We start from the raw sequence: 27,990 nt of genomic DNA on the forward strand, positions 1-27,990 counted from the left end.
CATGTTGGTGAGCTTTTTTGTTGTTAAGTAAAGGGATACGCTGGGGACGCATTTTATTGACAAAAGTATGTTTAAACAGGCCCTAAGTCATTGCGCATTCAGTCCAACTCCTAAACTAATGGACTAAAGACATTACTTGGCTATATCTACAGAGATATCAGTGAATATATGTTTCTCTTATGCTATTACAGGTCAGATTAAACAAAACAAAAAAATCTGTGGTATCACCCCAAAAAAGCTGTTTTCTAATCCTCGTTCAGATTCGTGTTGCGTGCACCCCCACGAGGGGGCGCCATCGCCTCATCCCCGCACCGGTGCCTTCTTCACGGAGGGAGAATGAGGGGAGAAAGTGGCAGAGGAGGGGCGGGTGTGGAGAGGACTAGGTGGGGGGGATAAAAAAAGCTCATTTTTTGAAAACACTTTGCCCTGACGTTAGCAGGAACGGCTCGGCGCGCGGAGAGTGGAGAGTGTGGAGTGGACGGCGCAGCAGAGCGGCGCTCGGGGTGCGCGCCAACGGTGCCAACTGACTCGCGCGCAGTCACAGCGAAGGATTTCCAGACGTTTTTTTTTTGGCGGGGACGAACTTGGAATAAACGGACCGACGATGAACCCGCTCGCTTTCCTCCTCATCCTGGTGGTCGGAGTTGGCGGTGAAAATCTCGAAGGGCCAACAGGTAAGGAGATGTCCGTGTGCTCTCGCGCCGTGGTCCGGGGTGTCCCGGCGGGTCCCAGTCAGATAGTTGACAGAACACTGGACCTGTTGGGAATTTGGGGTAGTCAGAATGCTACTGCCGCACTTGCACCTGCAAAGTTTTTGCACAAGTTTGCAGGAGCAAAGCCAGACGCCCCGAAACTGCGCACGCACGTCTCTCTTCTGTTTGCTGTTGTTGTTTTGTGATGGGACAGCGCCGACACACCACAGTGCACTTCAACTGACTCGTTGGCGCGCGCTTCTAATGTGCTCAGTCATGGATATTTGTTCTCTGCTTAGTGTGGCTTGTTTATTCGGGTTTTAACACGGCGTCAGTCTCGAGGGACAGATGTGATGTGCAACAGCGACGGTGACGGTTGAAATATTAATCACCCCCCCCCCGCCCTCTCACCCCCCCCTTTATTTCTCTCACGGACACGAGACTGATTAACGACCATGTATCTAGATGTATCTGGCTTGTACAGTGCCAGGTTCCACTGTAAGCTCCACTGTACGTTTCACTGCACCAGCTTTCTCTTTCTAGCTATTTCTGTACAAACGTGATCCTCTGAGCAGCTGTTAAGTTTGCAGCCTGCGTGTCATCTAAGACTCTCACGCTCACACAGCCTGGAGACTGCTCATGATCCGTTATTCTGACTGCAGGTTTGTGTGTGTGTGTGTGTGTGTGTGTGTGTGGCCATTTGCACGTTGTTGCAAAGAGTAATTCTAACTTGTTAAGAGTCTCCACCTCTTTGGCAACTGCAACTCCTTTAGTCCTTTTAGGCTCCTATTAAAGGAGCGTTCACTGTTTTTTAATCACGTCAGCACTGATCACTATAATCACCGCGCGAGCTTCGATAACAGCCGTAAACAGCTAGCTAGTGTAACTGGCGCGTGCTTGATATTATTTGCAGATGTATTATTTGAGCTAAACGCATTTGACTAGGCTGTTACACACGTGGAGCTACATTTCTCCTAGTTAGCTTAATAAGCTGAAGAAGTCTCAGCAAGTCTCTATGCTAACTCTTAAGTGTAGAGTAAAAGGCTTCTCTGTGCAGTCGGATCTCGGTTGTGCTGATCATTTCAGGGGGAAGTGTTGTGTTTGGATCTGCCCCAGCAAGCGTCCATTTAACAGCCTGGTTCATTACAGCTGATTCTACACAAGTTGCTCGCCTTGAAGCATTAGCTGCGCGGCTACCTCAGCAAATGTGTTCCCACATTTCAGCGGCAAGTTATTTCACGTCTAAATGAATCTCCTCTGCTTTCGTTCACATCCGTTTTGTAGTGGGATGGTGGCTCGGTTGCGGCTGGGCGCGGAGACGTGAGGTGGGTTTTCGACGGGGGCCCGTCTGTTCAGCTCCTGTACCACTCCACACAAACACTGGAAGGCAGTGTTCATCAAATCAGCGGTGTGCCGTTGGTGACTTTCAGACTTCATCGAGTATTGGCGAGAAGCAATATTTCCTTAGAGGACAAGACAAAACACGCCCCTGGCTAGGGAACAGAGAATCGTCTAGGTTTAATTGTGAACTGGATGCTTTTTGCAATTACTTAGACCCAATTAGGCCGTGCAGCCAGAGCCCTTCTGAGGCGGTGCTTTTATGGTTACTCTCTATAGAGTTAATGGGGGGAATCTTGGAGAGTGGATAAAAGTAATGAGATGAGTGTTAGATGATATCTCTTAGATGGTAGCTTGTGTGTCTGTCTCTTCACGCTCATGGGTGATGTGCTGGCTTATTGTTGAAGAATGAGTGCCTATATATGCACGCTATTTGTTATCTGATCTTAGCAGCATCCCAGATTATAAAAGTGGTCATAGACACAGGATACTACAGTTTCTCGTGTCTGATTAAAGCCGTTGTTGCATTTCGAGACAACTGGACTTTAGCTGTTTTGGATTTGAGCATGGATGGATTTGGTAATCGTCTGCTTTTCTGCATCTGCATGTGAGAAAACGTAGGCGCATCGAAAAGGGCTGCATTGGAAGCAGTAAATGCTACAGACTTAATGGTGGCTACGAAACTGCAAAAAGAAGAAAAATGACAGTTTTGTGTGTGGTTTGAAACCATAAAAACTCCCACATAAAACTGTGTACATTATCTGTTATGTATCCAATATCTATTATAAGTCCTTGAAAATGTGTTGAATTAATGGATGCCAAAATCTGCAGCAAAAAGCAAAGGGAGGTGTGTGGTGGAGTTGCTCTTAGCTGGTCTTTAATAGTTGGTTACAGCATGACTCAGTTGTTCTACCAGCATGACCGGCTTAAACCAGGCTGGTCCATCAGCATGACTCAGCTTGAACAAGATGTTCAACCAGCATGACCAGCATAGATGGTCTACCAGCTTTCCAGCTTATCCAGTTGCCCAGCATGCCCAGGGTATGTTTTCACCTAGTCCAGCAGGATGCTCAGCCTGTCAACCACCATGACACTCAGACCATTTGACACCAGCAGCAGACAAATAGCTGACATGTTTAAGCAGGCATGTAAACGTAATTCTTAATTGAATGTATTGAATGTTAGTTGAACAGTAAGGCAGGCAGCAGCGCAGCAGGCAGTAGAAGTACAGTACGTCTGGAATTTTGCAGACATGGTAACCTCAGTGGTCTGTTTGTACCATGCACACACACACACACATACACTCGTATCAGCTGGGGAATTGCTGAGTGCGGGTGAGTGCGGGTGAGGGTAATTTAACCCTGAGGCCGACCTCGCACCAGGCTGCAGTGTCAGTGTGTGCATGTGGGTGTGTGTGGTGGTGATTGGGGGCAAGAAAGGCCAGAGTAGATGCCCCTTACTAAGGTGGGCCAGTGTGTGGAGGCGTACTGGGTATATGTTCAAGGACAAAGACAGGTTGCACACTGAGCACTAAGAAGAGCTTAGCTAGACTATTATCATACAGCAAAAAGAACAACCTGTCTGTTGCTATGGAAGCTTGTTAGGAGCTTGAAGTTTTCACTGGTCATTAATTATCTAAATTCTGTAAAATATCCAGAATTTCACATTTATTTCATGCCAGCTTTTGCTTTGGCAGTTGCCATGCATTCTGTGTATGGGCTTTAACATCTCTGTTTAGGTCCTGCCTTCTCACCACCACTATTGGTCTACATGTACCTGCATCTACATGCAACCATTGGTCAGATTTACCACAGCCTGAAAATACCTAAACAACACAAGTCCTTTTCTACTTTAAGCCTCCCTCATCACAGCATCCTAACCATGATGGATTTCTGTGTGTCCCCATTGTCCTCTTTTTGAAAACCAAAATATGGTCATTTTTAGCTGACACTGGTGCTAAGTTATGAAAGTTCAGTAATTTCTTAACACTGCAGTTTGCCAATTTAATACTTAAATGTTCTGTATTTTCAAATCTAGAAAAGGTCGAGATCTAAGAAACATTGACAAAGACCAAATTGTTGTGGCTAGATCAGAGCATCTGGCAAGTGTTCCTGGAATGCAGTGGTCTGGACTGATGGACCTGTGACAGGGTCATGGGTGTCCAAGGCTCACTCATGTCATCCATAGAGGCCTCATCTTGCAACTTACAGGAATCATCTTGCAACTTACAGGACTTGAATGATTTGGCAACAGATACCATAGGACACCTTCAGAGGTATTGTGAAGTCCATGCCTTGATGGGTTGGAGATGTTTTGGCAGCACAAGATGGACCCACATGATATTAAACATGTGGTTCTAATGTAATGGATGATGGTGGATTGTCCTTAAATAAACTGATTAAAAAGAACTTCAGTTTGTGTTGATGTTAATACATGATTGTGAGATCTAGCGATGCTTAAATAATCACAGTTAGATAATTATCTAGCGTTTGCAGCAGGCGTGTATAAAGTTAATGTGGAAAAGCCATGAACAGAGCAGACAACTAATGGCCTTACAACCTTTCTGCTCTGAATCACATTCACACATTCCATTACAACACCTGTACTCTCTCTCTCTTTCTTTCTCTCTCTCTCCCCCTGACATTTACATTAGTGAAATCACACAAGGGCTTTTACTCTCTGATGGAGCGAATGGAGGAAATGGCCTTAAATTATGCCTTTCCCTTTTGGCCAGGACAGCACCAAGGCCTGGCTTTCGGTGGCACGGTCATGCTAGAAGATCTCACACTTCCAAAAGGAGCAGCACATTTATTTGGCACCGTTTCCACATTAGGCTGGGCATTAAGGAGTTGAACGCGAGCCCACCGCATGAACGGGACACATTAGAGCTGTGACAGGGCCTGTCGGACTAACAGTGTCGTATATGTTTATGGGAAACGCTGTGTAGTCCAACGGTCGGCCTGAATTAATCATCAGAGACTGCATCTGCTGTGCTTTCGGTCTGTCTTTCTCTTTTCATCTCTCTCTGCATCTCCTTATCTTCCTTTCTTCCCCTTTCTTGGTCTGCCATGTTCTCCTATCTCTCCTTCTTTAGCTCTTCTTTTTCCCTGTCCTTCTCTCTCTGCCTGTTACTCTCTCCAATCGGTCCCTTTTTCAAGCCTTTATTTCTCTTTCTCACTCTCTCAATTCAGAGCCCACTCCTCTTCTATCTAGTTCTATTGTCTTATCCCTCTCTATCATCTCTCTCTCCTCTCTCCTCCAGTCTCTTTCCTCTCCCACCCTTTATCTCCTCTTTTCTCTTTAGTTTGTCTGTCTCTCTCTATCTCCTGTTCTTCCTTCCTTATCTCAGGAGATCTCTCTGTCTCTCTCTCTCTCTCTCTCTCTCTCTCATTTAATTCAGAGAGCTCACTCTTTGTCTTGTCTCTCTTTCTCTGTCTTCATATTCCTCATTTATTTTCTGTCTTTTTTCTCTCCTCATACCTGTGCTCTCTCTCTCTGCCTTCCTCTCTTTTCTCTCCCTCCCTCTATCTCCCCCTTCCCGTCCTGTTTGTCTCTGCCTCTCCTCCTATCTTTTCTCACCATCCCCATTTTCTGTCCTGTTTCTCTCTCTCTCCCCCCCCCCTCTCTCTCTCCCTCTCTCTCCCCCCCCCCCTCTCTCTCTCTCATCTAATGTCTCCTCTTTTCTGTCCTGTCTCTCTCTTCCTCCCTCTGTCTCCTCTTTTCTGTTCGTTTTTCTCTCTCCTCTCCTCTCCTCTCCCCTTCCCCTTCTCCCCCCCTCTTTCCTCTCATGTCTCCTCTTTTCTGTCCTGTCTCTCTCTCCCTCCCTCTATCTCCCCCTTCCCGACCTGTTTGTCTCTGCCTCTCCTCCTATCTTTTCTCACCATCCCCATTATCTGTCCTGTTTCTCTCTCTCTCTCCCCCTCTCTCTCCCTCCCTCTCTCTCTCTCTCTCCCCCCCTCTCTCTCCCTCCCTCTCTCTCTCTCTCTCTCTCTCTCTCTCTCTCATCTAATGTCTCCTCTTTTCTGTCCTGTCTCTCTCTTCCTCCCTATGTCTCCTCTTTTCTGTTCGTTTTTCTCTCTCCTCTCCTCTCCCCTTCCCCCCCTCTCCTCTCATGTCTTCTTTTTTCTGTCCTGTCTCTCTCTTCCTCCCTCTGTCTCCTCTTTTCTGTTTGTTTTTCTCTCTCCTCTCCTCTCCCCTTCCCCCCCTCTCCTCTCATGTCTCATTTTTTCTGTCCTGTCTCTCTCTTCCTCCCTCTGTCTCCTCTTTTCTGTTCGTTTTTCTCTCTCCTCTCCTCTCCCCTTCCCCCCCTCTCCTCTCATGTCTCCTTTTTTCTGTCCTGTCTCTCTCTTCCTCCCTCTGTCTCCTCTTTTCTGTTTGTTTTTCTCTCTCCTCTCCTCTCCCCTTCCCCCCCTCTCCTCTCATGTCTCCTCTTTTCTGTCCTGTCTCTCTCTTCCTCCCTCTGTCTCCTCTTTTCTGTTTGTTTTTCTCTCTCCTCTCCTCTCCCCTTCCCCCCCTCTCCTCTCATGTCTCCTCTTTTCTGTCCTGTCTCTCTCTTCCTCCCTCTGTCTCCTCTTTTCTGTTTGTTTTTCTCTCTCCTCTCCTCTCCTCTCCTCTCCTCTCCTCTCCTCTCCCCTTCCCCCCCTCTCCTCTCATGTCTCCTTTTTTCTGTCCTGTCTCTCTCTTCCTCCCTCTGTCTCCTCTTTTCTGTTCGTTTTTCTCTCTCCTCTCCTCTCCTCTCCCCTTCCCCCCCTCTCCTCTCATGTCTCCTCTTTTCTGTCCTGTCTCTCTCCTCCTCCCTCTGTCTCCTCTTTTCTGTTTGTTTTTCTCTCTCCTCTCCTCTCCTCTCCCCCCCTCCTCTCATGTCTCCTCTTTTCTGTCCTGTCTCTCTCTTCCTCCCTCTGTCTCCTCTTTTCTGTTTGTTTTTCTCTCTCCTCTCCTCTCCTCTCCTCTCCCCTTCCCCCCTCTCCTCTCATGTCTCCTTTTTTATGTCCTTTTTTCTGTCTCTCTCCTCTCCTCTCCTCTCCCCCCTCTCTCCTCTCATGTCTCCTCTTTTCTGTCCTGTCTCTCCCTTCCTCCCTCTGTCTCCTCTTTTCTGTTCGTTTTTCTCTTTCTCCTCTCCTTTCCCCTTTCCTCTCTCTCTCTCTCTCTCTCTCTCTCTCTCTCTCTCTCTCTCTCTCTCTCTCTTTCTCTCGCTCTCCCTCTGTCTTTCTGTCTGTCTGTCTTTCTCTGTGGCTGGATGAGTCACTGAGCTGGAGCTTCCTTTGTGTGTGACTGCTGTGAATCACTGAAAAATGCCTCTTTTTCTTTTTATCAAAAAATGATTTCCTCTTATCGCATGCAGGGTTGTCTCAGGGTCTCCTGAGCAGTGGCAGTCCATTTACTTAGAGAGGGGCTGAGCTGATTGGTATGGTATCTATGGGGGAAAGAGAGAAAGCGGACAAACGAGGGACACAGCAGTTACATCCTGCTCAGTGGCGGTGAAGTCCATCCGTGGCCTGTATATAAACACGGGTGGATATACGGGTGATATAACACTGTTACATTAGTATAATTACTTAACACTGTATCCTTGTTAATGTTATTGTAACGTAATTGTATTTAAACAGCAAACTTGTTTAACTCTAAAGAAACTACTCTGGAGTCATTTTTAAATGACAGAACTGTAATGTTTCATATACAATAAAAACAAAAATAAACCATGGGAAGTTAAATAACTTTTACAATTTAAATGCTTAAATGGATCCTTGGCTGTTGAATTGAAGGGTTCTTCATATACGACAAATCACTGTACTTCACACTAAAACTTATGGAAAGGTAATTTTGTTAGCACTGAATTACTCCTGTAGCTTGATTTACTCATAAATCATATGTTTGTGGGTTTGTGAGTAAATAATACAAATAATACTCTCTGTTACAGTGAGAACCTAATAGATTCTATTCACTTTTGTTGTTATTTTAATTGGTGAACCTAAGGGCTCTGAGTGGTCCAGCAGACTAAGGTGCTGGTTTGCTATGCTGGTTTATATCCCTGGTCATGATGCCATCAGCAGCCGGAGCTTGAGAGAACACAGCTGGCGATGCTGTTATGATGTCTGCCATCAGCAGCCGGAGCCCGAGAGAACACAATTGGCCTTGCTCTCTCCGGGAGGATAGCTGGTGCTCTCTTTGAGTGATGCTGTCATATGCTATCAACCTGGTGCTTTCCTTAAGGTGTCCCGGTGACGTTGCATCAACGGTCATTCGTAAAGAGGTGGTGGTTGGTTGTGCATGTGTTGGAAGAAGCATGTGTCAGGATTACATAATAATTGGGGGAGAGTACTAACGAGTGGGTTAGGTAATTAGATATCTAAAATTGGGTAAAAAAAAAAAAAAAAAAAAAAAAAAAAAAAATATATATATATATATATATATATATATATATATATATATATATATATATATATTATACATTTTGGAAGCAAAAAACATGGGAATACATAGACCTAATCCATTCTGTACTGGAGTACAATTGGCACTCCACGTTTGCCTGTCACATGGTGCTTGGCGCTCTTACCTGACCACCGCCAGGTGATAGGGATTAAGGAAGAGCTTCCAACCCCTTTAAATGCCCAGCTCACACGCAAGAGAGGGCAGGGGAAGCTCTGACTGAGAGCTGGAGAACTGGAGGAGTGAGAGACTTGGAGGGACTAACGTGTGTGAGCAGAGAGTAACCATAAGGCTACAGGGACTCTTTGAGCCAGTAGCTGTGTGTTGTGGTTATGAGTTTTCTGTGTGCAAATGTGCAAATAAAACACTTGTGGTGGCAACCTCTTGTAGATGGTTCTATATAGTATTCAAAGGATTCCACTATTACACAGGAATAAAAAACCCATTTCAGTACTACATAGAACAGCTTTCATGTATAGTGCAGAATTGTAAACTTGTAATTTAGGTGTTTAGCAGAAACAGCCTCCAACCCCATCGCAATCAATGACATTGTACCTATGCACTTACTTCCTAACTTCACGAGAATGCCTACCTGCCCCATGCCAATACCATAGAGTTTTACAGCTGCTACCATGGCAACCCAGAAAGTCTAAGACGGGACAAGATATATATAGAGAGTGTGCCTGAGCAACTGTCTAAGCATTAATGTGATCCCCGGTGATGCCTTAGTCATTTGTAGCAAGGAGTCCAAAAGAACTTATGTTACATGAGGATATGTAGTATTCATACTTGTACAAGTACAGATTTTTACATCTGTCTTAGCTCCCTTAGCTCTTTATTACTTTTATTACTTTTTTAAACTTATTGTTCTTTATTCTGTTTATTCTTTAGTGTACTTTTTTCTTTTAGTGTAAAACAGTTGTGTGCTTGTTAATTGTCATACTTTTGTTGCTCTCACCAAGTAACTTTCCTTGTATGTGTAACATACTTGGGGAAATAGATTATAAAGAGATGAAGAGTTCCGAATTAGGTCAGATAAGTGTGTACTTCTGGGTATGGACTTTTTGGGACAGGTTGTGAGAATGATGATGAGGCTCTGACGGATAGGCGTGAGAGAAAGGCCTAGGCAATTATTTGAATAATAGTCCATAGCTTAATCGATTCGTGACAGGCCTTCTTGTGTGTTAGCATTATGCATTGTTTCCTTTGTGGGGTGGTGGGGGGGCAAGTAACGCTTGCCCCCCCACGTTTCAACTGTTGCACGGCAACTCTTCTCCGTCAGCAGAGCTGCGAAAGTGAGCAACTGAGAAACCTTAGTCGGCAGATGGCACCTCTGTCGCTGTTCTGGCCAAAGTGACATCTCCGTCCGGCTTTTTTCAACAGGCGACGACAGCAGCCAGGCAGCTGACTCTAATTATCTAGAACTGACACATTTTGCTAACATGCGTGTGGCTTCACTCGCGGATGATTATGACACAAATAGGTGCGGATGATCGCATTAAAACATGGCTATGTGTGTGTAAGTGGCCTGGGCTGTAGTAACACTTTCTTATTCCAACACCAGTGTTTTTGGCAGCCGCTGTGACAGATATGCCGAGCTGGGATAAAACTTCTCAGCGAACACGCACGACACACACATACACAAGCACTCATCTCCTGATGGAACTGGCTGTGCTCCAGCTGCTGCTGTGGGAGCCCAGGAAGCCCGAGAGAGGAGGAGAGCGAGGGAGAGAGTGCCGGAGTTTAAAAGTCGATGACGATAAGGTTAAAGTGTGGAACGTCAGCTTCAATTTGAGGGTAATTACATCTATACTGGGTGAACTATATAGAAACCACAGCCTTTTCATATATGATCCTGCATTACAGTACAGGACAGACTGTACATAGCCTTTACCCCTATATGTACAGGTAAAGGGCTAACTGTAGTGTTTCATTTGATATCTAAATTCTGTCATTCACACTCCAGACTCCAGTCACCACTTATTCTACTGTTACTCTGTGTTTTACTGACCTGATAAAGGCGGCATAGCATGTATGTGTTATTATTCGTGTATAAGTTATTCTTTGATGTAAAAATATTACGTATGTGGGTGTGTCCCAATTGTGTACTTATTAGTAATACTAACTAGTATTTGAGTATATAGTAATGGAATACAGGTGTGTGTAAGTGAACTCGTCTTTAGCCTTTAGCCAGCGGCGATTTCTCCAGGACGTCCCCTTCTCTAGTCGGGTTAGCATTAGCTTTTAACCATTTTAGTCTCACTCACTTCCATATTCTCCCTAACTAGACATTGCATTTAGGCTTTCACTAGTGGGTGAAAAACGTGGCAGTTTTGGGGTTAAGGTATTACAATCTTATTTTTCAACTATGCCAAGGTACAGTTTTCTATTCTCGGGCACCTTTAATGATTTGCTTTCTGCTCTGCCTGCATGCCCACACTTGTTCAAACACTGTCACACAGCATCTAATAACGCTGGCAGAGGCTGAAGGATTGTGGACTCCGAACTCAGTATTATCGGAGCTGCATTTTGACACATTTCATTTCTCACTCTAAACAGCTATATGGTCTTTTGTATCACACATGTGTTGTTAGTTAAGGAGTTAGATTTTAGACTGAAACATCTACACCACTGAGGGGCCTGCTTAATTGTCATATGTAAAAAAAAGGCTGCTAATCCTTTGAACCACATGCAGTGCAACTTAGACGTTTTCAGTTTCAACTTAGAGGACTTTTAACCCTCAGTGTTTCCTCAAGGTCAAGTTCATGTTTATTTATATAGCAGTATAAGAAAATGTTGACATGGTATCACAATATTCTTTAATACTGATATCAATTCTCAAAACACAGTATCGATTCCAATGAATAGTTTACTTGCAATTTTTGGTGGCAGGCAGTGGTTCAGTTTGTGTAGTGTTTAAACCCCAACAGCAACCCAATAGCAATGTTGTACTCAGATCCCACTCTTCTGATTAAATAAAAGAAGACTATAATGCATATGATGGTGTTTTTATATACGGTGACAGATTTTCTTGCATTTGATTGAAAAATCCCAATATATTGCCTTGTTTACAGTAGCACAATATATCACAGCATATTAAATTGTAACCACTGTATTGTAATATGTATCGTATTGCCAGGTTCTTCAGATTTCAAATCACATTTATTGTCACATCACATTACACAGTTGTTTAGTTAGTGAAAAGGTTAGTGAAAAACTAACACAGACTCTCTGTTTACAATAGGGCACTGGTTTAAAGCAGTTTAAATGTACAGGTTTGATATAATCTGAAATGTTTCCAGTATTTAAAAAAGACACTGGATGGGTGTGAGTTCAGGTGTGTAGTGTGAGTGGGGAGAAGTCTTTTTGGGTGCTGTGTGACTGAGCATAGGAGTTCCAGTTGTAGGTGCAGGGTGCAGAGTGTGTTTGTATGGGGTGGAGGCGTGATGATACAGATGAGATAGCTTGTGGGCTGTGGACCAGTACACTGCACCATTGTTCGTTCAGCAGCATAATTGCTTGAGGGTAAAAGCCGCCTCTGAACTGACTGGTTCTGGTCTTCATGCTTCTGTACCCCCTGCCGCTGAGTATCTGTGAGAACAGGCAGTGGCCTGGGTGGGTGGAGTCCTTAATAATCCTCCTTAACTTCCTCAGACAGTGGCTGGTATATAAATCTAGAGTGTTTAGAAGCTGACCCCAGATAATGCACTGTGAGCGAGCCAGTGTTCACAGTGGCAAAAAAACACCTTCAAAGTGAGAGGAGGCAACCTTTATAGGAGCCAAAAATCAGAACGGGAACCCATACTCCTCTGGTGAACACAACACATAAAAAGCATGCAATGAAGAAAGAACTAATGTAAACAGTCTACAACTCTAAACAAATGCTCTGCTTTAAGAAAACCTATTGCTAGAATTTCTAGAAGTACTTACAGGGGAAATGAGTATTAGATCTGGGATTGCCATGTTAATATAAACATGTAAAGATCTCCTAGTGATTACTTTTCTTAGTAGTAATAAATTTAATAAGAGTATGTAGGAGTAGTCTTATCAGGGATGAGTGGAGCATGCTGGTGAGGCTTTCTGGCTTGGCTGGAGGATGAATGACACATCCTCTTGGTTCTGGAGGGCAGGCAGCAGCTCGGAAACCCAGCCAATGTTATTCTTACACCCGTTTTAAACCAACAAGAGGGCAGGTTCAGCTCAGCAAGGTTATTGGACACAATATACAAGGTAAGACAGTGACTGTCCAAAACCCTTTTTGGCCCATAGTGAGCTTTGGGAGTTACTTTGGCAGTATTTTTCAGTTTATTATCCTACAGAAAGTTGATGCACCATTCAGTGAGTTTTTTAAGCTTTTGGTTAGATCAGAGCAGTGAAGATGCTACTGTTCACTTTAGACATCATCCTGAGTCTGCTCTTGTCACACCATCAATGAGTCAGTTTTACTGGCAGCCATACATACCCAGGCGTTCCTCACCTGAGGTGACGGGCTTTTGAGAAGCTTCTTTCTCCACATCAGTCATTCTTATACAACCTTTCGCTCTTAAGAAGAAAAGGTGCACAGAGGGTTCTTTGAGCGACGCCACAGAACCAGTTTTAGGTCTCTAAAGAACCATGTTTGAAAAAGATTGTGAGTTTTAACTCTTAAAAGCTTCAGCGGATGTTATGTGAAGGTGTCAAAGTTGTTGAAAAGCATTTCATTTACAGAAATGGTTCTCTAAAGTAGTGATTTACATGAGTCATGGGTGATGGAGCTAACTGTCACCAGCTGTCGGCCAATACCGATACAATACGATCTTTGTGTTTCTATAAATAATACAGCCCCACAAGATGGGTAAGAAGTGTTGTTAATTAACACCAGTAAACACTAGTAAAATCATGTCATTTTAGTAACAGTTTATTAACATTACAGACATTCTAAACTGAATTTCTTTGTTGGTAACAACTTCTTTTAAACTTTAGTGTTTTATATATGAATATCTCAATCCGATCTAGTGGATCACAATTGGGGCTGATCCAGGCATCTGGTATCAACTAATTTAATCCTAATCCTGTTCTGTATTTTTGTTTTAACCACATTGTTCAAAGAGCGCCATCTAGGGTCCTCAAGTCGGAGAATGGAGTGTTTTCATTTAATTTCAAATCATCCTTTTTTTTAGGACTTCTTAAAAAGTTTTTTTTTTTATAGTATTAATATTTTGTTGCTAACTATTGTGGATAGTTTTATCAGTCAGGACTTTTCTGCTCAGTACTGTTCAGATCATTGTAACTGGAAGAGACAGTGCTCAGTGTGATGCCTGCTCTACCATTTAAGAATCTTCTTTGTGCTAAGATGCTTTTGGGAAAGCCAGCCCTGTTCAACATTTTTCCCTCATGCTTCAAACTATTTTTGGTCATCCACTTCTATGATCTTCTATAGACTTCCATGCTGTTGCTAAACTCCTCATTTTGTCATGTTGCTGTTTTGGCTCTAATTTATTCAAACTAAAAATTTCAATCCCATGACGGCCTGCTTTACTTTCCTTCTCGACAGTCTCCAGATGCAGATGCCTCATCTAGGATCAACGGTAGACCCTTTGTTAGCTCTCGTATGCATCAGCTAATGATGTAACAGCGCACAGCTGGCATACAGACAGCACTGTACATTTATGTACTGTCTACACACATCTTAGATTACTTCCCAAGCTTTCCGCAATAAATCCTTACACATCAAGAGACTATTTATTTATTTGTTTTCTCATGGCTGCCAGCCAGAAGGTTAAAAGTGGGACCCAGCTGTGAATGATCAGTCACAGTTTCTTAAGAGAGAAGCTCAGAAGCTCGTGGCAGCCTCACACATTTGGGTTCTGTGTGAGGAATCGAATAGCTCTGGGGTGTTAGATCCAGCTCTCGTCAGACTGGCCCTTTCTTTAATGCAGGTTTTGACTTTGGTTGAAACCACCCATCTGCACTGACATCAGTGTGACTGACCATTCCATGTGTGGACATGAAATATACACTGTATTTCCAAAAGTTTGTGAATAGCACTTCTGATTAGTGAATTGAGTTACTTTAAGGTGTCCTCATTGCTGCAGAGATCTTCAAATGCCGATATCGATCACCGATTGTCTGTCAGCACCACTAACCAATACAGATCAAGGACAGGGCTGCATTCTACATTAACCTTTCCAGACAAACTTGGTGATGCATCATTTCCCATGCAGAAGTGCACTGTGGAGCTCAGAGTGTTGTTAGTGGTGTTTGCTAGCTTTGCTTTGTTGTGACACTCACTGTACTGGGCTGAGTACAGTGGGAACCTGAGGGATTCTCAGGTTAGTGGTGTCAAAAGTCTTTACTCTGCTTCTCTTATGAGGCACGTTACTTTTACATTTTCTTCAAATGAGTCCAATGTCAGCATTCTGACTGGCAACATTCAGTAATCAGACTGGATTTCAACACTGCCTTCAATGCGTTACTGCAGACATGAGCGAGGTCTGTATTGCCATGTAGCGGTTAAAGGAGGGACTGCAGCATCCCATGACCTTGTGCAACACTGCAGCAATATGATCTGTCCAGCTCTCAGGATCGGCTAGGAATATTGGTTGATTGCTGATCACATATTTGGGCTGAAAATCGGCTGGTACAGATACAAATCTGATCAATCTTTCCACCTAGAATTTAAGCAGCACTATATATGAAATTGCCCCAGAGTATGGAACACAACCCAGTCTCTATAAATGGAAGAAGAAAGGGAGTATGTGTGCATTGATAGAGATTCTGCATTGAGCTTACATTTTCAATGGTTATCATGCAGCTATTGCAGTCAGTGTAATCCAGTTCAGTTCTGTTCTGTAGCTGTATTCTAGTCATGACTGTGTTGTTTACAGTCTGGCCAAGTGTTTAGATAATGACCATTCCATCAGGGATTTAATTATCAAATGCACACCATGAGATTTTGGTACTGAAAAAATGATTAAGAAATGAGAACAGCATCGATCATGGGTTGGGTCAATATTGGCCAGGCCTCTGGGACTTTTGTTCCTAAACCCCTCATTTGATGTTCCTTCTTCTCATCAGCGAAGGACATTCCTCCAGCAAACTCACACTCCTTGGCACAGAGTTAGAGGAGAGGATGACATTGCCAGGTGTGCCAGCATTGCGGCACCTGGGACAACAGCTGTTACCTCCTCCCCTCACAAACGGCCACCATCGGGTGGCCAGGTGGGTGGCACGGGTCTGTCCGAAGAGTCACTACACCACTCAAGGGCACGCCACGTCGGCCTAATCCATCGCCAACCTCTATTTCTCTAGTCAGACTGGGCTGGGTCAGATTGTGTTGAGCTTGCACTTTTCATGCCCTTGATTTAAAACAACTCCCCTGTAGACCAACAGGCCCCATATGTACATGCGTGAATTCATTACATTTATAATGGGACAAGGGATCAGAGTGCACATTTTTTATGCATTTGGAAGGTTTTTAGAGGTCTGTTTCAGTGAACTTGCAAGAGAAGGCAAGTGTCATAAGGCATTACCACCTTGACCCAAGGATTGCAGATTATTTTTATGATTAAGGGCCTTGCTCAAGGGCCCAAAAGTGGCAGTTTGCTGAGCCCGGGTATCAAACCCACAACCTTGTCATCAATAGCCCAGTGCTCTAACCGCTGAGCCACTACTATTCTACAGTCTTTTCAAACTCATGTTCTTTCAGTCCTGCCCCCGCTTTTCATAATCTTTATCTCTGGCAATGCAGCCACAATAGTTGAGACAGACAGTTGAGACAAACAGTTAAGAGACAATGAGTGCCCCCCCTAACCTTAATGACCCGCTGACCTACCCAAGCCTTCTTCCTAAGTATGTCTGCAGTGTTTGCTGGGGAGCCTATCATTGTGTCACAGATGGTGTTATGACTGGAGTTTATGAGAGCTTAAAATGCTTAAATCCTCATTCAATTAGAACAGCATAATAAACCTGATACATCGGTTGCTCCTGTACAGTACCAATCTGAACCCCCTTAAAAAGTTTTATGTTTAAATAAAATCAACTTAGCAACCTGTTTCCTGTTTTATGATGTTTTACTCACACCTTGCAGAAGTCTTCTTGAGAAGACTAACCACAGATTCGAAGTGATGTTCGTCAGCGGGGTGTGAAAGCCATTCCAAAAGCTTTAGCCCTGTGTTTTTCAAGGTGCATTTTTGACCTTGTTTTGGTTCATTGTCCAGTTGTAGAAGTCTTGTTTCAGCAGCAGTTTCTTGAGTGAGTCTGGCTGTGTCACATTAGCTGCCAGATTTCTTTAGTATTTAGTGGAATCCATTCTTTATACAGTGTTTTACGCAACCCTATAACATAACAGATCTGTCGAAGCTTTTAACACGTAGTCATGTTTTCTTATCATCAAATACTACTCCGAACTTACTTTTGGGTTCGGTTTTAAAGCTGATTCTTAAGATGATTGCAGTTAAAGCTTTCCTCTGATTACTTGATCATGTTTGTGTAAACAGTGCTGCACTGCAGTAGAAAGCTATGCCACCAATTCTAAACCTGTCTACTTGGGTTTACTTTGCCTTTCAGGCCAGCATATGAGCAGAGTTTCAACTTAAACTCTAAAGCCCTTAACTGCTATTTTTTATTACAGTGGAAATTGCAAGCTGGGTTCACTTCCGGGTGTTGTTATTACCCTATTTTCTTCTTTTTTTGTTCTAATTTTCCCAACCCACTCATTAGTACTCTCCCCCGATAACATGGAATGCTCCAGATATATAGAGCCACCGCCTCTTTTCTGCTGCCGATGCAACGCCACAGGGTAACCAGCTCGCTCACAGGAAAGCATCAGGTATCCAGCAGACACTCGTGCAAAGCAGCATCACACTGAAAGTGATGTGGGGAGAGAGAGAGCCATCTACCCACCTGGCCCTTTGTGCCCTTTCAGGCTCTGGCTGCTGATGGCAGGCGGCATGACCCAGGATTCTAAACAGTTGTCCTGTAGTCATAGTGGCCTTTTCCCTGTAAATTTACTGTTGCAAATATACAATGTGTACAAGAGAACAAGTCTATCTATCTATATCTATATCTATCTATCTATCTATATATATATATATATATATAGAGAGAGAGAGAGAGAGAGAGAGCGAGAGAGGGTACAAGAGAAAAAGTAATAAAAAGTAATTTGAAGTTACTTTGTGCTTCAGGCTTCTGTACGGAGCAAGATGACCTTTTCCAAGATGGTTTCCAGATCGTGTAGGGTTAGCTGTGGCATAGAATGACTGAGAAGCACTGTGTTGACAGGATGTTTTCCTTAATTAAACTGCGGTGCAAATTGATTTCATGTTATGTAGAAGTTGTTCCTTTAAGTACTGTTCTGGACCCAAAGCTCCGGTGGTTTATGAGGCTTTAAAACCCTGCGAGGGCTTTGTGATCGAAGCGTTTATGTGAAGCCGCTATAGGACGTTTAGAGGCCCGGGTGCTTGCGTAGGTTTGACACGATCGTGATTTCTATGTTAGGGAGAGGAGGAGGTGGCAGTGGAGGAGGACGGAGAGAGGTGGAAGAAAGGAGAAAGAAGGAGAGGGAAGGGACGTGCTTTGCTCTGATTTGCGCTCTCAAGTCCTCCCACTTACACACATTTTTGTTTTTTTTTTCTTCTCTTGTCTCTATTTTTATGTGTGCAAAATGCAGGCAAACAAAAAAACAAAGCTTCCTCACAAGCGAAGGATGCTTTCTCTAGAGGCTGGCAGACCTAGATGCTGGGAGAGAAGAAGAGAGATGAGTGTGAAAGAGAGAGTAAGAGAGAGAGAGAGAGAGAGAGAGAGGCAGAAGACATGAGGTAGAGGGGAGAACAGTGAAGACAGAACAGGGGAATGAGATGGTGGGGGGAGGAGAAAGTAGATGATGAGTGTGGAGGAGAAAGTGGGGAAGCAGAGAACAGGACTAGAGAGCCCTACCCTTTACTAATACACTATTAACACCCAACCAACCACTTGGCAACCTGTCACCTAGGAACACCCTAATAACCACTATGCAAACAACACTTGAGATACTGTAGTAGTCATTTTGCAACACTGTAGCACCCATCTAGCAAGCACTTAGCAACATCATAGCAACCACCTGGGATACCAAAGCAACCACCTAGCAGCACCATAGCGACCATCTGGTATATCATAGCAACGACCTAGCACCAGCACCATAGCACTTTGCAGCATCATGCTTGCCACCTGGGATACAACAGCAATTAGCTAGCAACACCATAGAAACCACCTGGAATACCAAAGCAACCATAGCAAAACACATTTTGCTGTTTTTGTTGTTGTTTTACTTTCACTTAATGTACCGTCGCTGTTGGTGCGAAAGAGAGAGAGAGAGAGAGAGAGAGAGAGAGAGAGAAAGGAAGGAAATAGGACAATAGGAAAGTAGAGGAGAGAGTAAAGCGAGAGCAAACAGCAAAGTGAAAGTAGAAAGAGAAAAGAATAGAATGGAGAAGAGGAATATGAGAAGGTGAGAGAAGATGAGAAGTGAGAGTGAGAAAGAAATGGGGAATAGGAGAGGGACGAGTGAAAAAAAAAGAGAGGACAGGAACAGAATGGAGGAGAGAAAAGGAAAATGACAGAGGTAGAAGAGTAATAGACCATGAGAGAACAGGAGGGCAAGAATAGAGAAAATAATTGAGATGAGAGGGGAAAGGAAAAGCAAGCAGTGGATGAGAGGCTTGTGAAAGACAAGGAGAGAGAATGGAGACTACATAGAAGGGAGTGAGAGAGCTAGAGAGGAGATAGGAGAGAAAAAGAATGGTGGAGAGGGAAGCTAAGTGGGGGAAAGGAAAAGAGTGAGGAGAGCAGATGAAAGCAGATGAGAAAGTGATAGCTTCAGGTCAAGAGCACTCTTTCCCCCCCTGTACAGTCTGACTTGTCTGGTTCCGTCACTCTGTCTCCTCCCCCTGCTTATTGTTTTCTTTCCCCAGGCAACCCATTATTGCGTGTTGATTCAAAAAGTGGGTTATGTATTGTGCGAGAGCGCTATCAGATTTTCTCCCTCTCGCACCCCTCTTAGTATTTCATCACCTAGCACTTTTGTGAGAGTTAAGAAAATGGGGCCCAACACTTAATTAAGGTTGCCAGTCAAGCGTCAGAACAGGGTTTTTTTTGTGTAGCTTCCTAATCGCGGCCGGCAAATCTCCATTGTCAGGGCTGGATCCCGGGACAATGGGAATTCCAGTTGGCTTGCAATTAATTGGGAGCACAGATTAGGGTTACTGTCAAAAGTGATGGGATGAGACTCTTTATCTTTATCTGGTTCTTCTGCTCATTGGCAACAGGCAGAGATTGGCAGACAGGGCAATAGAAAACTAACAACACCTTTAACCCGCTACAACATTATTCTGTGTAATCCTCCATTTTTTTAAGACTCAAGATCAATGACAACATAGAGCCTCCATCAGTATTGTGTCTGCATGATTAAAGAAACAGTTAGACAGTTAGAGCTAAACAGTTAGAGCTATAAGGCTAGCTAAAGCTAATGCACAAGATAAATTTTAGTCGCAGGATGGCTACTACTACTAGAGCATTTTTGTGTTGTTTCGTTTTGACAAAAATTCAAACATGTTGTAATTTAAAAAAAGATAACCCAGCTCCAGACAATGTGTAAGATGATGTTACCAGTCCTAAATTCATACATGGGTGCTCATAAATAAAAAAATCAAAACACACTGTTACAGACCTTTTCAGTCTGGAGGAGTGACATAGTTGTCCAAAAAGGTACTTACTGTGTCATTGATTATATCTAAATTTATAAGATATCGTAATCATTATTGTTTTTGACTTTTTGTTTGAATTCGAAACTGACAGATGTCCTTTACATTGCACCAATAGAAATGCTCCAAAATTACTTGAAGTAAAGACTTTTTTTTAACCTTGACTTTCATTCAAATAAAAAAAAAAGTTTTTTTTCATTCTCCTGTATGATTTTTTTCTAATGTAAGTTTCAGCGTGACCACTACGCTTATTTTTGTTTTATAAAATCCCTTGGGTCAGTGAAAAAAACTGCTTCAGGTTCCTATAGCATTTGGCGCTTAGCTAAACTAGCTAACTTGAAGATTCTTTTAAACTAACCTACTAACCTAACTAGCTGCTTATATATATATATATATATATATATATGAACATGATGTGAGGTGTGGAGCATACATCTGCTACACAGCACTCCTTAAGCATAGATTTATTAGCCTTATTAATGATAACTAAAATATCACCTGATACAGACACATAAATGTATACTGAATATATATACTGAATATATACTCAACTGCCCTTGTGGGGTGTGCAATATGGCAAACATACCATGTCTCGATACTTAAAAACATACTCATAATACACAATTTGTATCACAATATTTTGACATGCAGACAAAAAGTGATTTCAATGATTGATTTTCAGAATTGTCTCTGTGCTCTATGTGTATGTTTTGGTCTCCAGCCTAGTCCAGCCATCTGTATTATTTTTCCTACCTGTTCCTTTAGTGTCTTTAGTGGACATTTGGCATTGTGTCCTTCCTGTTTTTGGTTCTTAACACAGTTTTTAGTGCTTCTTGATGTAGTTTATTTTTCAGTTTTGTGTTACTTTTGATGATCAACTTGGATTACCCTATCTGTAATGTTACTTCTTGTTTTGTACCATCTTGTGCCTCAAAAAATGTAGCAAGTCTGGTTGAGATTTATTAACAACATCACACTATTTGACTGTGTGATTAATTAGGTATTCAGTTTGTGGTGGGACGAAATGTTCCGTAACTTTTTAGCTATATTATCTTCGGGACAGTGCAAACTAAAGAAGCAAACCTCTGACGCAACATGTCTAGTCTGATTGACAGGAGAGTGTGGGGGTGTCAGGGTGAGATAATAATGAATGAATAAAAAATTAATATTCAGTAATAAAATTCTTACTTTAAGAATAATTTTTCTTTCTAAACTTTTTTTTACTTTCAAGAACTTTGAACTACATTGCCTGGGTGAGCAAGTCCTATATGAAGCCACAGAACGAGATAGGGTGAAGCGAACGGGAAAGTTCCTGGAAGCTGGAGGCCCGTAGGGAGGTCAGGCGGAACCTTTACCGCTGGCTGCTAGCTCTCTTGATTCATCTTTTGCCTAATTGGGGCAAAGATACATTTGGCTTTGTCTTGTGCTCCCTTGAGGACTTGCCTACCAGGGTATCATAGACAGCAAGCATAGGAGCTGTGAAGCATAGACTGCAGACTAGGACTGGGACGTACACTGGTGTAAAAATGAATACCAGTAGAATCTTGGCAGCTGAAACCATTTTAAATCTTGTAAAAATTTCTAATCTTACTCAATTTGAGGTGGTAGAAAACATTCAGGTTATACTGCATAGTCTTGTGAGTCTCTTAATCTATTGGCAGGTCATTTTAATTAATCAAATATCATTTGATTAAATCTCAGAATGCACTGATACCACTTTTTCCTTAGTGATAAGGATACCAACTATATTTAGCCTAACTACTCAATATGTGCCTATATTTATACCGATTCTGATATTTATACTCAGTTCCACATTGTCTACATTTTATTACAGTAAAAGCAGTGTCGGATATAAAGGCCTGAAATGATGCAGTTTACTTGAATAACTAAGTGTAGTACTTACTGCAGCACTAATAAGCTCTGTTGCGTGGGTTTTAACTAGTTGTTTAAACAGCAAACATTGAACAATGCAAAATGTATTGTTTCATCTGGTATGTGCATACAGTGGCATGTCCTGTGGACTAATGAAGTTAAAACAGAACATTTGGGCACAATGCGCATGATATGTTTGAAGAAAAAAGGGCGCAGAATTTCCAACTGTTAAGCAGGCGGGTGAATTGATCATACTATGGGCTTGTGTTGCAGCCAGTGGCTTGGGGAACATTTTTAGTGGTAGAGGGAAGGATGGATTCTATTAGACCTAAATGCCAGCACATTCTGAAAACAAACATCATAGCATTTGTAAAAAAGCTATAGATGAAAACAGATGATGGCTTATACATTAGGGTAATGATCCTAAACACACCTCAGAATTCACAGTGAACAACCTCACAATGCGTAAGCTAAAGGTCACAGTCCCCTGACATAAACGTCATTGAAAGTCTGTGAAAAGATCTCAAAAGAGGCCCAAAAATCTCACAGAACTAGAAGCCTTTTGCAAGGAAGAATGGGCAAAAATCTCCCACAGAAGGACTGAAAGAGTCTTAGCTGGCTCCAAACAGCATTTACAATCTGTGATACTTGCCAAAGGGGTTCTTACTAAGCGATGGTCATGCAAGGTGCCCAAACCTTTGCTTTTTTAAAACTGTAAAACAAGGAAAAAGTCTCAAGAAGAATTTTACAGCGATCATAAAATGAGAAATATTCAATATTTAGAGTAGATGTAACAGTTTCACTTGCTTTCATTTTTTCCCATGTAGATTTTACCCATGTAGTTACCATGATAAGCTTGCAAGCTTTTCTTGTAATTATGTATTATTTTCATTAATATCATTGTTGTAGTGATTTCCAGTTTTAGTTTTGTTATGTTGTTCTATTGTGTCGTGTCCACCCCAGCACACCCACCTACACATCTTCTCAGTGTTCACAATTTTGTCTCTTGGACGTATTGAAGCTTGGTGGAAAGCCAGTGTCTCCCTGTGGTCTTTTGTGCATCTCTGAAGACCTCATTACATCTTTGTGCACTTGAACGTATGTGAACGTTCCATGTGGACTCTTAACATGAATTAAAAAAAAAAACCCTGAATGAGGCCTGACCTCCAGCCTGTCCATACTGAAGAAAGAAACACAGTGCTGAAGCAGTGAGAGCTTGAGCAGAGTGGGAGTTGCACAGCACGTGTGTAGGTTGACTGGAGGGTGTTCAGATTCAGACCAGTGTGCTGATTGGGTGCTGTGTGGGAAGTCTGACTTCAACTCTAACTGAAGTTGTGCTGAACTACTGTAACTCCTGCTCAAAGTTTTTACTCTTATAGGATGATCTAAGGCCGGCGACTCACATATCTAACTTTGTTTGTGTGCTATGCCTTCTCCAAGCGTGCGGTTTAGCACCAGTGCCAAGGGCACAAATTAGCCAAATACTTTTCTTTTAAGTATTTAAGCATGAGTAATCATTTATTCATGAATGTAAACTTCCGTTTTCAGGACCCACTGTTCATGAACAATTCAGCTGTAAGCTATGTGAGTGCAAATGTTACAGCTTACCCTGGAGGCAGGTTAATTGTTAATTGCAATTGTTGTAAAAGTCACTAAAGGCTTGTTGTAACATTCACTAGAAAATCTGGTAGAACCATACAGCCACAGTTAAATCAGTGCAGTTCTCTGTTGTTTAAGTCAAAGTGTTTTTTACATAAAGAGGCTTGGCAGGTTCATTTTTTACAAAAATGTATGTGGTATGTTTCTTTCTGTGCATGGATAACAACTGACTTGAATTTAAATATGGGACATATGGAAGGGCAAGTGGGCTTAGTTGTAGCAGGGTGTTTAAACTAACCCTACCCTGTGGAGGCCGTACGTTAGCATGGCAAGCTCTCGCTGTGACTTGTGCTACTTTACAGCCACCATGAGTAACACTGATGTAGTTTATTGCACACTAGATGATAACACTAGATGTTAGATTATTGGTTACCTTGTATGTCCCAAAATGGAAGTCTTCTAAAATGGAAGTCATTGTGAAAAGGATCGGTTCCAAGTCATTTTGGAGCTTTCTATGGGTCCATTCATCATATCATTTTGACACAAAGTAAATAAATGGAAATATAGAGTTTTTGCCCAAAGCAACAGTATGTACATTCTGATGCTCAGCAATCAAAAACAGTTCTAATTAAAATATAGTTATATAACTATATATGTGTGTGTGTGTGTGTGTGTGTGTGTATTTATAATAGAAAGAAATCACAGTGAATCGTAATAAATATCTGCTGGAATACAATACAAATTACTGGGAATGTTGCTATGGAAATTTGTCCAGATTAAGTTTAACTACATGTAAATCATGCATTTCATGTATTTTGTATTATAGTTAGTATATTATAGTTATATGTAGTATTTTTCATGTAATATTCGTACATACACAAAAAAGGTCAAGAGAATTAAATGTCAGCAAGAGGGGTAGCCTAATCTGGACTGTGGAGCAGTGAAACTGTGTTCTCTGGAGTGATGAAGTTTCATCCAACACCTTTGGAATGAGTTGGAGTGCCAGAACTAATCATCCCACATCAGTACACGGCCGACTAATGCACTTGTGACTGAAAGCAATCAGATCCTCTTAGCAATGTTCCAACACCTAGTACAAAGCCTTCCTAGTAGAGTGGAGACTGTTACTGCAGCAGAGGGGGGCAGGCTCCCTATGAATTCCCTAGAATTCAGAAGAAATGGTAGGTGAGCAGGTGTCTACAAACTTCTGGGTTTACAGTGTGCGTGTGTGGCGGCAGGTTCAGGCTTTGAGTGGGGGGCAGATGAACCTCAGTAATAAGGTTAGAGTGAGTGATGGAGGTTAGTGGGCAGATACGCTTCAGGGATCTTGGCGTGGGCAGAGGGAAAGGGGGTTGGAGATTAAGGAGCAGGTGGACTTTGCGCGAAAGCAGTGGAGTGTGCCGTTGGAAGTGTATCCTGATGAGTGTGTAAGCAGTCACTCTCTGATGTGTGGTCTTTGATGTCTTCTGTGACAGCCACATGATGGCTCTGTTTTTCACTGTCTTTGTGGTTGAAGTAAGAGAGAGCCGATGTTGACACTTGGAAATACACTGTGGTAGAGCTGCACAGTAAATCGTTATTGTGATTTCAGCCTTTTGTAATATTGATTGCAAAAGCTTGGAACATGCATCACTAATGATCAGTTTACCAGGCCTAGATTAAGCTTAAGCCTACACTGAAAGAACATGTATTACTGTGTGACGTGAACATCCTGAACAATCTAAGATGTTCCTGATCACTTTTTTCACAGCAGTGAAGACATTTGAGTACACTGAGGCTCCTGAGTGGTGAAGCTGTCTAAATGCCACACACAACAACACAATGAACAACAGAAATAAATGCTCACACTGTGAACAAGGGAATAGCAAATGTGTTAGCAACAACAACAACAACAACAACAACAATAATAATAATAATCAATAATAACCATTGGTAGCATTGTGAGTTATAGCAATTGAAAGTTGGTAAAGACTAAATTTTAGGGGAAACAAACTCACAAGGGGGACCAATCCTCCTCTGATCAGAGCTATTTGAACATTACTGATAAAAATGACCAAACCAGGTACAACAGATAGTTAATAATGGTGATATTAATAGTGGCAGATAGTTATGAGTCCATTTAGGTTTTAACATGGTCACTAAACAGGTAGCAGTGGTAGGCGGGTGAGCCGCTGGTCTGGTATGGGTGGTGGGTATGGGGCCTGCTGGGCGGAATGGTAGGTGGCAGCTGGTCTGACGCAGGTAGAGGGGAACCTCAGCTGGCAATCTTCCAGCAGGTCGGGCTGGGTAGCCATTTACTTGGAGAAGGTAAAAAGAGAGAGTTTGTTCGGCTTAGTCTAATTAGTCTTCTATCTCACAACTTAAAATGTTTTTGTACTCTTTCCATTACTAGATTTAGGGAATGGAGTGCGTTCTTCCATTTGGGTGCCTGGCAGAGGCATTGCAGGATTTGAACCAGAGATGTTATAAATGAGAAAACCAGGAGTTTTCATACCACTTAGCATGGTGTCTGTTTATGTATAAAACAATTAGTAATTTACAAAAAAATGCTTAGGCAGTTATGCCACTAAAATTACTCCACATTGTCTGCCCATGAAAGTGTAATACTTGTTTTAACTGTCAATAACTTAGGTCCCAATAAAGCACACTTGATTGATTTTCCAATGTTTTTATTATATTACAATTAAAGGTTGGTGTAATGTAATAGGTAACAATATTGCCCTCCCTGTGGCAGACTAGCGTTCGATTTCCCGTCTGGACAAGCAATACCAATAGGAGGAGTTCTTCGGCAAGACTCCAAACACTACATTCACCCACCTATACAACGTGATTCAAATGGAAGTCGCTCTGGATTCTTTTACTGCTTTGTCTGATGGTGGTTTTATGACTATTGGATGTACGAATTTGGAACTGGTTTCCTTAAAGTGTGTCTTAAATTCTAAATACTTTTAGGTGTTTACTTAAAGGCTTCCCAGTTGGTCTTTTACCAGTAACTGATGCAAGTACACTGAAGGCAAAGTGTATGTAGCAGTATAATCCAAATACGGTACTTTGTCGTGCAGCCCTAATGGTGGGTTGTGTGTGTAATTGGGAAGTGGGGCACAAGTCTTTTCCATGCGATTAGGCTGCAGAAGTCAGGCAGTGTGAGGCTGGGGATGTGCTGATCTCCTGGGAGGGACACTGCTGCTTCTGTCTGATTGTCTGATGCTCAGTTTCGGCGTATTCACTTTCAGCTGTCTGCTGCCTGTCTCTCTGTCTCTCTCTCTCTCTCTTGCTGTGTGTCACGCACACGCACGCACTCAAACACCCGTTCAGGCTCCAGCGCGGCACCAGGATTTATTCCGACCCAATGAGCCGGAGACGCCGCGGCAACCAGCACCGGGGCTGCGCCGCAGGATTTGTGTGTGTGTGTGCATGCCATGTATGTGTGAGTGTGTGTTGTGCAGTGACACAAAACGAAATGCAAAAAAAAAAAGTAAGCGAGTCTTTCATTAACAGAGGCTACAGGAGTGAGATGGAGAGGAAGAGAGAGAAAGAGAGAGAGAGAGAGAGGGAATAGGAGAGATGAAATAAAGCGAGAGCCAATTACTTTTTGTGAAAGGCAATAAAAGAACGATAAGAAGTGCGGCTTTCGCCTCAGGGGGCCCGTTTAGGAGCAGAGAGGCGGGGTGTTCATGATGCTGCTGATAGGGTCATAGACGTCATAGAGTGGTTGTGCGTGCAAGTGGTTCTGAAAAAGGAAAAAGGAAAAAAGAGTAGATCCGATCCGATCCATTAATGGATGCACAATAATTGCATCCATATATATATATATATATATATATATATATATATATATATATATATATATATATATATATATACAAACATACATGCGCTGATGCATCGGCTGGCGGGTGCCTGGGCCGGCTAGCATCCACTAAAGTGATGTGGGAAGACATAGCAAGCCATCTACCCACCTGCAGACCACATACACTTTGAGATGGGTGAGCTACAACAGCAGAAGACCATGTTGGGTTTAACTTCTGTCAGGCAAGAACAGAAAGCTGAGGCTGTAGTGTGCACAGGCTTACCAAAACTGAACAGTTGAAGACTGGAGAAGCATAGCCTGGTGTGTGAGGCATCACATTTCTGCTGAGAAATTTACACAGATGGAAGGGTCAGAATTTGGCACAAACAGCTTAAACCCACAAACCTAAACTACTTTGGTCCACAGTCCAGGCACGTGGAGATGCTGTAATGGTGTGGGTAATTTCTTTTTTGGCACACTTTCTTGGGCCTGTTGACACCAATCGGTTATTGCTTAAATGCCACAGCCTATCTGAGTTTGTTACAGACAGTGTGCA

At 42.6% G+C, this 27,990-nt stretch overlaps 1 protein-coding gene across 2 annotated transcripts in view; it reads left to right on the plus strand.

The window, feature by feature from the left end:
* Positions 1–402: 402 nt before the first annotated feature.
* Positions 403–27,990, plus strand: part of ptprua (protein tyrosine phosphatase receptor type Ua) — a 313,419-nt gene continuing 285,831 nt past the window's right edge. For both annotated transcript variants that reach the window (XM_072675423.1, XM_072675424.1), the window contains exon 1: positions 403–674. In XM_072675423.1, the coding sequence (XP_072531524.1) occupies positions 605–674 (70 nt within the window). In that variant the 5' untranslated portion in view covers positions 403–604. The remainder of the gene's footprint in view (positions 675–27,990) is intronic.

Source organism: Salminus brasiliensis, chromosome 3 (assembly GCF_030463535.1).
Source record: "Salminus brasiliensis chromosome 3, fSalBra1.hap2, whole genome shotgun sequence".
In the NCBI taxonomy this organism is placed as follows: Eukaryota; Metazoa; Chordata; class Actinopteri; order Characiformes; family Bryconidae; genus Salminus; species Salminus brasiliensis.